The sequence below is a fragment of the Nelumbo nucifera genome, chromosome 6, assembly GCF_055504915.1.
Source record: "Nelumbo nucifera cultivar China Antique chromosome 6, China Antique-T2T, whole genome shotgun sequence".
In the NCBI taxonomy this organism is placed as follows: Eukaryota; Viridiplantae; Streptophyta; class Magnoliopsida; order Proteales; family Nelumbonaceae; genus Nelumbo; species Nelumbo nucifera.
In genome coordinates, this window is record NC_142654.1 from 47,714,908 (window position 1) to 47,730,729 (window position 15,822).

Sequence of the window (15,822 nt, forward strand, 5' to 3'; positions counted from 1 at the left end):
CTTACCATAGCATATGCTTGAGCAAGAGTGACTTTATCTTTAGTAGTCGATCAAGACTACAATCAGTCTTGAATTTGAAAGAAAAAAAGGAAAGATTTCAGAAGAAAAGAAGAAGAGAGGGAGAAAAGAAGCACACGAAGGGTTTTAGAAAAGAGAGAGAGGGTTGATCTTAATGATCTGCCGACCCACTCTTAATATTTATATATGTTGACTAATTGTAAAAGGGCTGAATTGCCCTTATTGCTTACATGGCAAATAAACTCATAATAAAGTTGAAATAACAAGCTGTAACAACAAACTGAAATAACTACCAACTAACACTGACATAACTAACAAAAAACATATGCTATGCTGCCATACGAACACAGTGGGGACCACAGCAGTGGGGTCCACATCAGTGTTCTCTACATCTTTGACCAGGACGTTCTGCCTAGTAATGTCGAACTCAGAGTTGAGTCCTGTAAGAAACTCAAACACCCTGTCTCGTTCCACCAGTTTTCTAAATGTCTTTGCATCCTTGGTACTCTATACAACTATCTCCATAACAATAATTTCTTGCCATAGCTATTTCAACATGGAGTAGTAAACTACTACACTCTACTCTCCCTGCCCTAGATTGTTCATATCACACTTCAACTTATAGGCTCTTGCAACATTTAACTTTTGTGAATACTTTTCTGTAACACTATCCCAAATCTCCTTGGCTGAAGTCATTAGAGGTAATGCTGACTTATATGAGGTTGCATAGAGTTGACCAACCATCTAATCACTACGTAGTTCTCTTGCATCCTGACTTATATGAGGTAATGCTTGTGAGATACCCCACTTTACCTCTACTGCAAACATAAATCCGTATAGACTATGCCCAAGCTAGATAATTAGTCCCATCTAGTTTAATTGTGGTCACTCAAGTCAAAAAGGAATCTAACAGACCAACCCCGGATACCGGCATCTACTTTATTTCACTTGCAGATTGCTCCATTGATCAAACAAAAATAAAAAAGAAAAAACTAGTTAGTCTTTATAGACCCAACTGAGGTTAGTACAGTACATAGAGACTAAACAACTAGGGTTTCATTGAACCCGGTTATTGGAGAGGAAGAGAGGAGGTAGCTGCTCCTACCAGAGCTTCCCAACCTTCTTCAAATCTTAACTGCACACTTCTAGGCATCAAAATACACTTCCCAAGCTCTGAGCGTCACACCCAATCTTTCTCCTTAACCAGTAACTTGATAAATGTCTAGTCTGCTAGGGTTTTGGGTAGAAAAAATATAGCTTCACTTCTTGCCAATTTTTGGTCAGATTCTAACTCTCCAAACCCTCTATCAATGAGGCAAACTGTCCTCTAATTAATCAGAAACTTATCTCTTTATACACTCTTCTAATTGAAGGGTGTATGAAAAAAAAAGGAAAACAAAATCTGGCATAACTGCTCTGATACCAAGATGTAAATCTGTCCTTTAAATCTGATATAAAAAACTGATTAAAGCAGAAAAGAATGAGAGGGAAAAGAGGATTACAGCAGAATAGAAGAGGAAGATCGAGAAGAAGAAGAGAAAGGAGAAGAGAGTTCAATGGTTTCCTCTCTCCCTTCACTTAACTTTTATTAATCTTAACTAGCTAGGCTAATTACAAGTCTGCCTTTTAAGTGGGCGGCCAGCTAAGCAAGAACTTAAAAGAAATTAAAAAGTGGTTAACAGGCCCAAGAAGAAAAGGCCCATTAACACAAAACAAATATGACACTGCTTAGACATAAAACAAAAACTAGGGCCCATTCGATCCAGTCTCTACAGCTTTTACTTTTCCTATTATCCTATACTTTTACTTTTCCTATTAATTAGATATTTTTCTTTATTGCAAGCATGTACACTAACTATTAACAGTAGATATCATTCAAATAAGTGTTTCATATAAAAAAGCTAAAAACATAAAGTGTTATCAAAATAGCATGTATTCATGACTTCATGTTCAACATTTAAATATATTATTTTCAATAAATACGAGTTAAAACCAACCACACTAAAAAAATAAATACTAAAAATAATTTTTAACAAACAAAAAAAGTCAATAATAAATTAAACAAAGAAGCATTGCAAATTTACAACAAATGAACAAAGATGTAGGAACCAAATCAAACACATACCTTGATTGAAAGTTTGATATCTATTCTAAGCATTTAAAAGGAACTATGTAGGAACCAAATCAAGCAATGAATAAAACCATAACTAAAAAAACATGGCAATGCCAACTCATCTACTTAGGAACTTAAATTGAAAAACATATAGTCAAAAACTAAAAAGTAGAAATCATCTCCAATTCTCCACAAAAGAATAACAAAACATGAAGCTTATAGATGTATCATGATCAATAAAGAAAAATATCTAATTAATTTGAGTATCTAGGAAATAAGAATTCGTAATCCCTCCACTAAATCCAGCAACGTCATCAATAGCACAATCAACATCATCCTCATCCTCATCATCATCTTCCTCATCAAGTCCTATGACTTCATCTTTAATATCCTTAATGTTTCTATCCCACATTGAGTCTTCCACTTCTTGTTCTTGCACAACACTTTTAACTTTGTCTTGTCCCCTACTGTTGCTTCTCCCACGAGAGCCACGACCACTTCTACCTCTGCTTCTACTTGCACCGTAAGACCTCCATGCTAAATCCTTTGATTGAGCCTTATTCCTAGTGCTAGAAGTGCTTTGATTTCCCTCATTTGCCATTATCTAATGAAAATAAAACCAATGAGCAATGAGTGAATGACAACAATAAATTAACTTAATTAACAAACACAAATAAAAGGAACAATAATAAAGCTGATTCACATTCACTAATGATACATCATACATGAACAAAATCTGATTCACATTCACTAGTGATATTAAGAATGCTAATTAAGTGCAAAAATTTATGGGCAAACATAATACATGCAAGAAAAAAATAAAAACACAATGAACATAAAAGGGAAATGATATGTATGATGAATGATCAGTCCAGCATGCATGTCAATATCCATTTATTGAAATTTTGCTGCTTGCTACTTGTAATTTACCAATGGAACAGCCCCTGATATATATATTACAAAACAGGTAAAGAATAAGTAGGGGTGGATCCCCTGTTTTTTCACACAAAAATGGGGGCGAATCCCCTGCTTTCTCACATAAAAATAAAAAAAAATAGCAGGGGCAGAGCCTCTTTTTTTTTTTTTTTTTTTTCACACCATAGTTGTCAAGGCGACTAGGCGATGCTAGGCGACCATGGGGTGCCCAGTAGCCTAGGCGGATGCCTAGGCGATGGAATCTATAAATATATTAATTTATGGATTTCTATACTTCCTAAAGGACCTAAACTATTTTATAAGTTATATTTGCTTATTAGCTACATATTACACTAAGCATAATCAATAAAATCTTTCATATAAGTATAATTTTCATGTGAAAACATAAAAATTAAACATTTGAATTAAAAGAAATAAGAAATCAAACAAGTGGACTGATAAAAAATATGCAATCAAGCAAGTTAACTAGTAAAGTGAGAGAAGAAGTCTACTAACATGGAAGTTCCAAGTTGGCAACACTAAAAAAAGTAAAAAAAAAAAACTAATAATTCAAAAATTTAGTTTCATATAATATAAGATAGAACCATAGTACCATAGCTTTTGGATGATTGAGTGTTGATCTTGAGTATTCTTTTTTCTGCAACTTTGCCTTCAATAAGAAAACATATTAAAAGAATTAATCAATCAATAAGAAATCAATCTTATCATTAACAAATGGAAGAAGAAGCACTACAACAAAAATAAAAATATTCATAAGAATTCAATAAATACCTTGGTTGATGCTTGGTACTTTAAGAAATAATAAGATGAACTATGAAAGTCATGAAACCATTTAAAACTAAAAAGCATAATAGCATATAATGAATAAGTAAAAAACTAAACTATAAATCATCATTCATCTCCACAAGTCCACACAAAATAAATATGAAGTCTAAAACTTTAAATGCATCATAGACAATACAATCCTTAAAGAAAATTCTCTATTCCTAATTAATTGGAGTGTTTAAGAAGTAAGAACCACCAACACCTCCATTGAATGCACCAACATCATTAGCACCATAATCAACATCTTCATCCTCATCATTATCATCATCAATATCTTCTTCATCTTCATTATCTTCCATATCATTGTCCCACGTCAAGTCTTCTTCTTCTTCTTGAACAACACTTTTGCCTTTATCTTGTCTTCCAGACTCACCTCTCCCACGACCACCTCTACCTCTTCTTGGTGTTGGACCCCCACTTGGATTTCTACGTCCATGTCCACTTCTTCTTGGCCTATTTGACCCTTCAAGGATTTTAGATGCCCCTAATGCTTCATCAACTTGAGTCCATGTAAGATCACACCCTTTATGGATCAAGTCATTTGAGGGGTCTTTCCCAATCAACCACTCACTGGTTTCATCTACATCATCAAAGCAAATAGGGTCAAATTACTTCGGATTTGCATGCCTTGTTGTAAATCTTTCTCGGAGGCGTTGGTTGTCTTGAACAAATACAAGATCATTGAGCCTCTTTTGATCAAGCCTATTCCTCTTTTTTGTATAAATCTACATTCACAACAAAATAAGAAAAATTATAAAAATAAGTATCTTAACTTCCATAAATTATTTTATCACAAAACCAAACATTAGGTCCATTACTTAGAACTTACATGCTCAAAAGTGCTCTAGTTGCGCTCACAAGCAGAAGAAGTGCATGTAATACCTAATATGTGTAATGCAATACGCCTAAGGTTTGGGGTGCAATGTCCATAGCTATGCCACCAATCAGCTACAAAATAGAAAAAATGAATTAAAACAATATAAGTTTAAAATAACAGGAATAAAATATAAATATAAGTTTCAAGAAAAGAAAGCTTATATTACTTAGTTGCTTCGTTTCACGTTGCCTAATTGCCAATTCTTTAGAGAAAGCACCACGAGCGTGCTTATACTCTTCCAACTGATGAGAGATCTTGTCTTGAATTTCAATATCACTGACCATTCTCTCAATGCAATCTAGAAAGCCCATTTCAAACTTTCCAATTGATGCTTCATCTTGTGCTTTAGCCTTATAATAAAGGGCTGGATTAAGAAAAAAACCAGCAAGGTGCAACAGATGTTGCATCATATTAGTCCAACGCCTATCAAAAATGTCTAAAATGGGCTTATACTCCCTTTCTTTCCCACTAAAATTTTCTTTTATTTTTTCTCTTGCTTGCTCCGTTGCATAGTAAAAATAACCCATTGCGGGTTTCTCATCACCATCAACCAATCGTAAAACCTCCACAATCGATTAAGCAGCCAAAGAGCAACTCTTACATTTTTCCAAAACCCAACAGAAAGCACAGTGCTTGATGCTCTTAGTCCATCTGACTTGTTAGCCATTTACTGTTGTTCCACACATCACCAACAAATAAAGCACGCAAGGGCTCCTTGAAAGTATACAAACTTTGTAAAGTTAGAAAAGAAGTAGCAAACCTTGTGACTGCACATCATACAAGATCTCTTCCATTTGTTTTTTCCCTCATGCGTTCAAGAAGAAGAGGATGCCTATAAATAAAAGCAGTCACTTGTCTTGCATTGGCAATACAACTTTTTGTAGACCTCAAATCTCCAATGTCTTCCAACATAAGGTCTAGACAATGAACAACACAAGGAGTCCAAAATAAACTCTTCCTCTTCAATCTTAAAAGATCACCGACAACAACATAAGCGGAGTGGTTATCATTAACCACTTGCACCACATGCTCCTCCCCTATCTTCTCAACAACTTTATCAATCAGCTCAAACAAAAAACTTGCATTATGGACTTCATTTGATTTATCAACCGATTTTAGAAAAAAAGTTCCTTCAGGAGAATTCACCAAAAAAATAAACAAAGATCTTTGCTTTTTATTAGTCCAAGATCTCTTCCATTTGTTTTTTCCCTCATGCGTGCAAGAAGAAGATGATGCCTATAAATAAAAGCAATCACTTGTCTTGCCTTGGCAATACAACTCTTTGTAGACCTCAAATCTCCAATGTCTTCCAACATAAGGTCTAGACAATGAACAACACAAGGAGTCCAAAATAAATTCTTCCTCTTCAATCTTAAAAGATCACTGACAAAAACATAAGCAGAGTGGTTATCAGTAATCACTTGCACCACATGCTCCTCCCCTATCTCCTCAGCAACTTTATCAATCAACTCAAACAGAAAACTCGCATTATGGACTTCATTTGATGCATCAACTGATTTTAGAAAAAAAGTTCCTTTAGGAGAATTCACCAAAAAAATAAACAAAGATCTTTGCCTTTTATTAGTCCATCCATCAGACATGATGGTACAACCATAAGTCTTCCAAGAAGCCTCATACTCCTTGTACATTAGCTTTGTTCTCTCAACCTCCCCTTTTAGGAGTGGCTCTCGTAACTCATGGTAACTTGGAGGCTTGTGTCCGGACCCGAATTGTACAATTGCTTCAACCATAACTTCAAAACTTTTCAACTTCACTGTATTGAAAGCAATTCTAGCTTGATAAAACCACTTTGCTACATATTCATTTACTTTTTTTCTTTCTTCCTTCTTCAAACGACTTTCAATGCTTGTTTGAACCAATTGTTCTTTATGCCTTGCTTCAACAACTTCTTTTGGACTTGGTCTGACAAAACTATCCATAAGTCCTCTGACATTTTTCTTATTTTTTGGTGGAAGGGGGGATTTGTAATTGGAGTGCTCCTACCACTTGAAATGGAGACACCTTCTATGGGTTGATTACTTTGATTGTTAGAACCCCTTTCAGATACAATTTGCTCCCATGCCCCACAATTATCTTCAATTGTAAAATCATCCAATGGTTTCTTCCTTTTATTTCTTTTGCATATATTCTTGCATCTCCTTGGCAATACTTGCAGTAGTTTTGGGACATTTAGTCACATCCCCATGTCCCCCAATCAAATGTTGTTTTATCCTTTTTATTCCTCCTTTAACAACTTTACCACATAATGAGCATGAAATTGCATTTTTATCTTCTAAATCATGCCAAAATGCATATTTCCATGCAGGGTCCTTTGATTGAGCCTTACGCCTAACACTGCCACTTTCCTCTTCAGATGTCATCCTCTATTTCTATTGAAAGAAAACCTAATCAGAAAATAAAATAAACAAAAATGTTATTATGTTAATTGTTAAACTAGAAAATAGTTAACAAAGCAAAGCAAGCAACGAAGTTTCACACAATATTGCAAATTTGCAAGATTCATAGTTTCATATATTTCATAAATCCTATGTAAGCAAGCAACCATAATGCAAATCAGCCAAAATAAAAAAATAAAAAACAAAACTAATAAAAAATCAGCCATAATGCCATATACATATAATCAGCCATATAATCAACCAAAATAAAAAAATAAAAAACAAAACTGATAAAAAATCAGCCATAATGCCATATACATATAATCAGCCAAAATAAAAAAAATAAAAACAAAAGTTACAAAACTAATAAAAAAGCAGCCATATAATCAGCCAAAATAAAAAAAAAAAACAAAAGTTACAAAACTGATAAAAAATCAGCCATATAATCAGCCAAAAAAAATAAAATACAAAATGATAAAAAATCAGCAATATAATCAGCTAAAATAAAAAAAAATAAAATACAAATCTGATAAAAAAATCAGCCATTGAGCCAAAATAAAAAAAATACAAAACTGATAAAAAATCACTAAATCAGCCATATAATCAACCATATAATCAGCCATTTCAGATTTTCAAAATAAAGCATTTCAAATTCAAACATATCTCACATTTTCAATTCAGCAATCAACATACAATCAAATTCAAAATAAAACATTTCAAAAAACAAAAAAAAACAAAAGAATGGACTCAAGGACTCAAAGGGGCGGACTACTATTGGAAGTTGGAACACTTGGACAGTTGGACTCATGACCTCATGGGGCCGAATGGAAGAAGAAGAAGAAGAAGAAGAAGAAGAAGAAGAGTGGAGAGAGGACTGAGTCGACTGGCTAATGAGAGGACAGAGGAGTATAGGGGCGGAGCCCCTGTTTTTGACTTTTTTCGAAAAAAAAAAGAAAAGGAGGTTTGGCGGAAGAAGAAGAAGAAGAAAACTGAAGAAAGAAACTTACCTGCCGCTGCCGGAGCTGAGGTGCGATGGAGGTGGGCTGGGGCTCGAGCTGGTGTTTGGTTCTCCTCCCTCTCCAATCGAAAAGCCCTTTTGACAGAGAATAAAATGAATATTAACTTGTTTCTTGTCTTAATACTTAAGAGTTAAGATGATATCATGTAGCTGATATATTTTAAAACAATACAACCACCAATAAAATTTCAAAACAATAAATTAAATAAAAAATAATTTTATTGTATGTAAATAGGCGCCCGCCTAAGTCTTTGGGTGGGCGCCTAGTATGTAAAACTTGGGTCGTCTGGGCGAGGAGACCATGAAGAGCCGCCTAGTCGCCTTGACAACTATGTTTCACACAAAACTGATAAAAAAACATAGTGTTTTTGCACACAAACAATGGAAAAAAAGCAGTGGGGCAGAACCCCTGTTTTGTGCTACAAAACTTGAAAAAGAATGTGGGGGTGGCAGAGCCCCTGTTTCTGTCATGCAAACTGAAAAAAGTAGTACTTGGAGCTGGAGCTGGTCGACTTGGAACAGCTGGACTGGAACGATGGAGTTCCTCTCCTTCTTCCTTCACAGTTCGGTGGGTTTGGTCGAATGGGAAAACCTTACAACAAGACAAAACTTAGTTTATCATTTAGACAACAAATAAAAAAATGTTAATATATAACAGGGTGTATGTTATAAACATAAAACCACCAATAACATTTCACAAAAAAATAAAAAATGTCAGGATTGATTCAACTAGGTTCCTGACTTGTATTTAAAAATGTTAGGATTAATGCCAAGAAGTTCATAAAATGCAGCTTGACATGACCTTCGTTATTTTTCGCAAAGAGAAATAACATGCTAACATAAAGACATGGAGAATTGCAATTTTCTTACTGTCAGGTTAGTATATTGGGCGCATTGTGTCATCCAAAAGGATCTACTTGATCTGGGAAAAGTGCAATCAATAAATGAATTGATTGGCCTTCTCAGTATACTATTTGCAAGGACTATAGTTTTCATAGATTTGCATCACTCTATTTCCAGTTTGTACAAAATTTCAGCACATTGTTGTTCCATAATGAATTGAATGAGCAAAGATATCCTCCAATGAACCAAAGAATAAGAGGATATCCTTTCATTGGTTAAGATTTTGTTGTCAGAATCTTCTATTCTTGTGTTACCCGATTTTACTATAACATTTCAGGTTACTTGTGATGGTTTGTACATTGGTGTAGGTGCAATACCAAGTCAATAGGCAAGCCTTCAGCATCTTATAGTGAGAAACTTAGAGGGGGAAGCTAAGGAACTGCACCTATGAGATTTGTTTCTAAGTTATCATGCAACCATTATGTCGTTAGCAGCATTACATGCTGCAAAGAGAATTACAGCAGAATACATGGGTAGTACTTCCACCTTCTCTCTTCCCTTCATCATCTTATAGTGAGAAACTCAATGGGGAAAAGCTGAGGAACTGCACCTATGAGATTTGCTTCTAAGTTGTCATGCAAGCATTATGTCATTAGCAGCATCGCATGCTGCAAATAGAATTATAGCAGAATATTTGGGTAGTACTTTTTCAATTAACAAAAAAAAAAAAATATTTGGGTAGTACTTCCACCTTTTTGATGTAACTATTTCACAATGTTTTGATGTTCAGTAAGGAAGGGTGATGTGGTGTCCCATTTTCAGAAGACCTTTGATTGGAAATTTGAAGAATGTGCAAGTTTACTGGCTAAGTTGTAAGAGGTGGAGGTTAATTATGAGGGTCTGGATGTGAGATGGTGAAGGGATGTAGAAATGGATAATTTACAGTGATATCTTACTACAAAGCTTTGGCAGAAAGACAGTTTGAGAGGGATATATTCTTTGTGAATCAGATGATGAAAACAGCATGCATCTTTTGGTGGACCATGTGATGTAGGACCAACTCAATTCCAGTCCTTAGAGAATGTTGAATGGTCTTCTTGATTAGAGTTTTATGGTTGTCAATGGCTGTAATGGCTTCTTGAAGGAATAAAGGAGAAAATAGGGAGAGAAATAAGAGAAAAATACCTGGAGTCACTCACAAGGTGCCTAGAATCACTCTAGGTCATGAGAATCACTCACCATGGCTAGCATAAGCTGAAGAAAACTCAATATGATTTATTGCCTTTGTGTAAAAGGTCCATACATATTTATAGACTCTAAACTCATAACAATTCTAGGGGTCAAACTGTTAGACTCATAATAGTCTTAGGAGTCAAACTATTAGACTCAATAATCCTAGTAGGACTAAAACTAAGCTGTCATATCCTGTTTCAATTCAAAGAAGACTCAATAACTCTAATCCTTCTTATGCAATGGCACTGAAATTTTAAACATAAACAAACTATAACTAGGCAATTTAAACCCTATCATTGGACCCCACAAAAAATTGCAAAAGTGACAAAAATACCCCTACTGTCCAAAAATACAAAAATACATAAAATATCATAAAATTCCAATTTTGGCTCTTCAGCTCCTGCATCATTCTCCCTGGGTTGAAAAAAACTTGTCCTCGTGTTTTGAAGAACTTGAGGATGAAAAGTTATGCCTTAATTACAAATGGAGTAGGACGTCCCATAGCTATATGCTTGGACTGTAGAGTAGGGGCTACACACAGAACTAGAAAAGGATCTTGAAAGAAATGTATTTCTGAAACACTGCCTTCCCTAACCATCTTTGTTAAATCGTTGATAACATTAGTTTTTTGAACACTTGATTTATCAACCAACCATTGTGATGAATCTTCCCCTCGCTTATCCAAACTCTTAATTGCAACATTTGGAACCTTTGCTTCAACCTCTACCTTAGGAATCACCATTTCTATGTGTTTTGCTATCCTTGGTTCTTCAACAAACTCTAGGACTCCTTCCATTGTTGATGTTGGTGGAACTTGATTCTTGAATTAGTTGTAGTTGAACTTGAAAGGTAAAGCTACTTATTTTCTTATTAGGATCTACTACAGTCAACACATTTGTATCTTGCACCTGAATTTCTTTAACTCTCTCCTCTTCTATTTCTTCTTGATCATTAACCTCAGGCTGATCATTAACCTCAGTCAACACATTTGTTTTTTTTTGGCCTGCACCCTCTTGATTTTTGATATCTACAATTTTTATAGCTTGAAATTCTTCTTCTTTAGCTTCATCCTCAACTTCAGCAATAGGATAGGCATCAATATGCAAGGAATCATCTACTTTCTTTTCAACTTTGTACCTTCTTCCCACTGACTTCAAGTTCTTTGTTGTAACCTGCTGCTGCTTCTTTTGCCTGATATTAATCAACTCCATATATAGATCATCATGGAAGTCTAGTGTGATGTACTTTTCTTGCAAACACCTCTTCATCTCTGCCCATGTACTAATTGGATCATCACCTCTATTTTCTAATCGTTGCTCAAGGCTTCTCCACCATACTTTAGCATGACCCATCAGCTTCATGCACGCAAATCCAATCCTTTGTTTGTCAAGCATATCATGCCAATCAAAATATTAGTCTAGTTCAGCAACCCAATCAAAGAATTCTTGCGGATCATCATCTCCTTTGAAATCTGGTATTTCCCTTTCTCAATGGCTGTAATGACTTCTTGAAGGAATAATAGAGAAAATACCTGTAATCACTCACAGGGTAACTACAATCACTCTAGGGCATGGGAATCATAAAACTGAGCTGGTCCTACATCACCATGGCTACACAATTTTTGTGTGGGACTACTTTGGAAACGAGCTGTGGTCACCTCAAACATCTAAAGAAATCTTTGAGTTATGGCCACTAGAGGCAAAGGTTTTCTGGAGTTGCATTTCATTTGCAGCATGTTGGGAAGTTTGGAAAGAAATAAACAGGAGGATGTTTGAAGCGAAACAATAATCAAAAGAGAAGTTATGTAGGATAGTAGGTGTTAAATTGCTCAATTGAGTGTTGGTGCTTCCAGATTTTCAAGGAATCAAGAGAGAAGAGTTTGGAGCTGAATTTTGGAAGACTTTAGACCTGCAGTAATAGATTGTGTTATTGTATTTGTTTATTTTTGTCTGTTTTTGTTTGAAGTTCAGTGTTCTATATGTATTAGGTGATGCCCCATCACCCAATTATCTCTGTATTTTTTTCCTTTTCAATGAAACGCTATTTTATATTGTTCTTCAAAAAAACGTGACTAGTGGTAGTTATCAGGTATAAATTTTTGTTCCACATCTCTTGTTTGGTTATCTCTTTTGCATCACAAAATATTGGAGGCTGATTCAAAGTTGAATTCAACCCTGAGCTACTTTATAAAAACAGAGCTGTTTTCTTATTGTTTGATGCATGCTGAATTTCAACATAGCATTTTTTTTTCTTGTCCTCTGTTGCCTTCATTTTTTCTATATTGGTTAGTTTCTTGAAGGTCAATAATAAATGATAAAGATCTTGATACATTTGAAACTGGAAATTGTTGGGTTGTTTATTTTATTTGTGTTTGGGTGTGTATTTATATAAATATTTTTTGTTGACAGCGGTTATTTGTAGCTCAAACAGATCATACGGAGACATCTTCATGTATTATCAGTCCCCCACAAGTGAAGTATGACCTTTAATCTACTTGCCAGCTCTGTTTGTTATATTTACTGTAATTTGTGTCCAATTACTTCTTTTGTTTTCTGTAGCTTTTTGTTGAATGGGAGGGGAGTGGATAGAAGAGTTTACATTTCAATGGTATATATATCTTCACTAACACAATTTTCTTTTTGTAGTGGAACGCTACTATGATGAGCAATGCTTGCATGCATGCTTTTTGCATGATATTTCATATCTAACATCAGTGTGCTCTGACTTGGTGGTGTAAGAGCATAGACCTTCCTAAGGACATGCCCAGGCATAAGACCAGACCAAACCTGAGTGCGATCTGTGACTTGAACCGCTCCTGGTCCATGCCTGAACACCATCTAATCGTAGTTGGGTCACAATTAGACTATACCAGACTTCGAAACCTGTGTGCGATCCCAGTCGTGCACCCCCAACTAAAACATTCAAATAGGACACACACCGATTGGAAGGACAATCGGCTGGTACCATATCTCCCACGTGTTAACAATAACCAACCTATAGCTGCCTGGTGAGGAGATTTGTCTGGACACGAAATTATCCTCTTTCACAGAAATAAATATGATATTCCTTTACCGAAAAGTAAAGTAATTGTAAATCATACCTCCACTAATTCTGAAAAATAAACCATAAAGGGAAGAAAGATGAGAGAAGATCAAACCCCTCTTCTGTCCTCTAATTACTTTTATTAATCCGATTGTAAAATTCAGTACAATGACAACATAACATACTAATAATAGCACCATTAAATAAAAAGACTAAGGCCTACTAACTGATTACTGGCCCAATAAATCACAGCCCACTAACTGAAAACATAACATACTAGTAGTAGCACCATAAATTAAAATGACTAAGTCCCATTCAGCCCATCATCTCTACATTCCTCCTCAAGTTGAGCATTGATATCAATCATGCCAACTTGCTTACATAGTGGTGTAACCTTGCCTTGGGGACACCCTTCGTCAAAGCATCTGCTAATTGTTGCTCTGAGGCAATGAAAGGAAGGCAGACTTCTCTTGATGCCACTCTCTCTTATGAAGTGTTTGTCTACTTCAATGTTTTTTTGTTTTATCATGCTGAACTGGGTTATGAACAATGTTTTTAGTAGACTGATTATCATAGTACAACATTAGGAGATTATCATAAGTGATTAGGGTGAGCATGGGTTGGTTCGGTTCAGTTTGGTTCCAAGGCAGAACCTGGAACTGTCCCTGTAAAGGTTGGTTCCAGGGTCGGTTCTGGCCTTGTTGGTTCCAAAGGTCTACCCATGGAACCTATTCTTTAAAAATTTAATAACCTGAACTAGTTCTTTAAAAAATTAATTTCATGAACATGTTCTTTAAAAATTCAATAACCTGAAAACCTGAACCTATTCTTTGAAAAATTAATAACATGACATCTAAGTGAAATGTCCACCATAACTTGGATATGGTAGTATATATTACTTATTAAATTGTGTTAATATAATATTAAGAATTATCAATATAACACATGGACATTTAGAAATATTAATAATTCAAAATTGTGAGTAATTCGATTAACCCTAGCTCAGTCCTAGGTCTGAAGTAAGTAAGAAGAGAGAGAGAGAGAGAAGAAGGTGAGAGGGTTCGGTCTGAGAAGAAGAAAGGTCACCTCTCTCAGCCGACCCACTTTGTATTTATATTTTTTGTATTAGATTACAAAAGACATAGTTGTCCCTCATTAAGTATGAGACACACAACTTAAACTCTGCCAAAATAGGCAACTTAACCTTAATTAGATAGACAAAAGACTTAACTACCCTTGTACTATCGATTCTAACAAAAATAATAATTGAGTGAAAATTAATTTAAAATATTATATTGTTGAAAGTGAAATAAATCTAATCTGATTTGAAATCTGTGATAAGAAGAAAAGGAAAAGTTTGTGCAGAGAAGAGAAGAAGAGAAAGATTGAAGAAAATGGGGAGAAGCCAAAAGAACAGATCTGGCTGCCTCTTTCACCATCTTATATACTCGTAATTAAAAAAGGAGACAATGACAAGTATACCCTTAGTAAGTTGACTATTATAAAATGCAAGTAAACATTCTTAAGCAAAACATAAACTAATAGGCCTTGGGCCCAATAACAAATGTTCTCAGCTCAATCTCAACACTCCCCCTCATGTTGGGGATAGATGTCACACATCCCCAACTTGTGTAGATCATGCTCAAGCTTGTTTCTTGCAACACCTTTTGTAAGAACATCAGCTAGTTGTAAGTCAGATGCAAAATATGGTAAGCACACTTCTCCGGATGTCACCCTCTTCCTTATAAAGTGTCTATCCACTTTTATATGCTTCGTCCTGTCATGCTTCAAATTGTCTATAGACCCCTTAAACTTAATTCAAATCTCCAGTTAGCTAGGGTTTTCAAGAAACCCTTGCTAATCAATCAGTCAGTCAATTCTCCACAAACCTCCCCAACTGGGCTGTATAAGCTGTTAATCAATCAGTCAGTCAATTCTCCACACACATTGTGTATGGGCCTAAAAGAGAAAACTGAAAAAGTTAAGGACTTGTTTTGATACCAAGTTGTAAATCACACCTGCACTAATTCTGAAAAACAAACCAAAAGAAAGGGGAAGAAGATGGAAGAAGAAAGAGTTCAGAAGAAGAAGGGAAGGGAAGAAAGGGAAGGAAGAAGAGAGAAGATTGAACCCCTCTTCAGTCCCCAATAAGGTGGTCACTAAATAAACAATAAAAAGAAAGAAAACTGTCCCCATAAACTAAGGCCCACTAGTTGAAAACATTACATACTAATAACACCACCTGTAAAATAAAAGGACTAAGGCCCATTTGGCCTTTCACCTCTACAAAACTAATACACTGTTTAAGGAAAGAGACCAGCAGACAAGGCCTCAAGTGCATCAAAGTTTTCCAATGGTAGCAAGCCATAGAACGACTATAAAAAGGCTATAGGAAAAGCTAACAGCAAATTATCTTACCCATAGCACCCTTAGCGTAAATCTGCACAACTCTTAGCCTACTACCTCTGCAATGTGCGTAGGGAAAGGCTTCGGCTTACCAGCTGCATCAACTGGGCAGTCT

General features: G+C 35.3%; 1 protein-coding gene and 1 pseudogene across 7 annotated transcripts in view; one reads left to right on the forward strand and one right to left on the reverse strand.

Moving 5' to 3' along the window:
• The window catches only part of LOC104590459 (uncharacterized), a 92,167-nt gene that overhangs the window by 56,625 nt on the left and 19,720 nt on the right, over positions 1-15,822 (forward strand). For 4 of the 7 annotated variants that reach the window (XM_088889488.1, XM_088889489.1, XM_088889491.1 and 1 more), the window contains one exon: positions 12,668-12,735. In XM_088889488.1, coding sequence (XP_088745614.1) covers positions 12,668-12,735 — 68 coding nt within the window. Of the gene's footprint in view, positions 1-12,667; positions 12,736-12,817; positions 12,867-15,822 lie in introns of all 7 variants that reach the window. The other 3 variants (XM_010249134.3, XM_019196528.2, XM_019196527.2) reach the window with 1 other exon arrangement.
• Positions 3,237-7,082, reverse strand: LOC148791015 (uncharacterized; annotated as a pseudogene).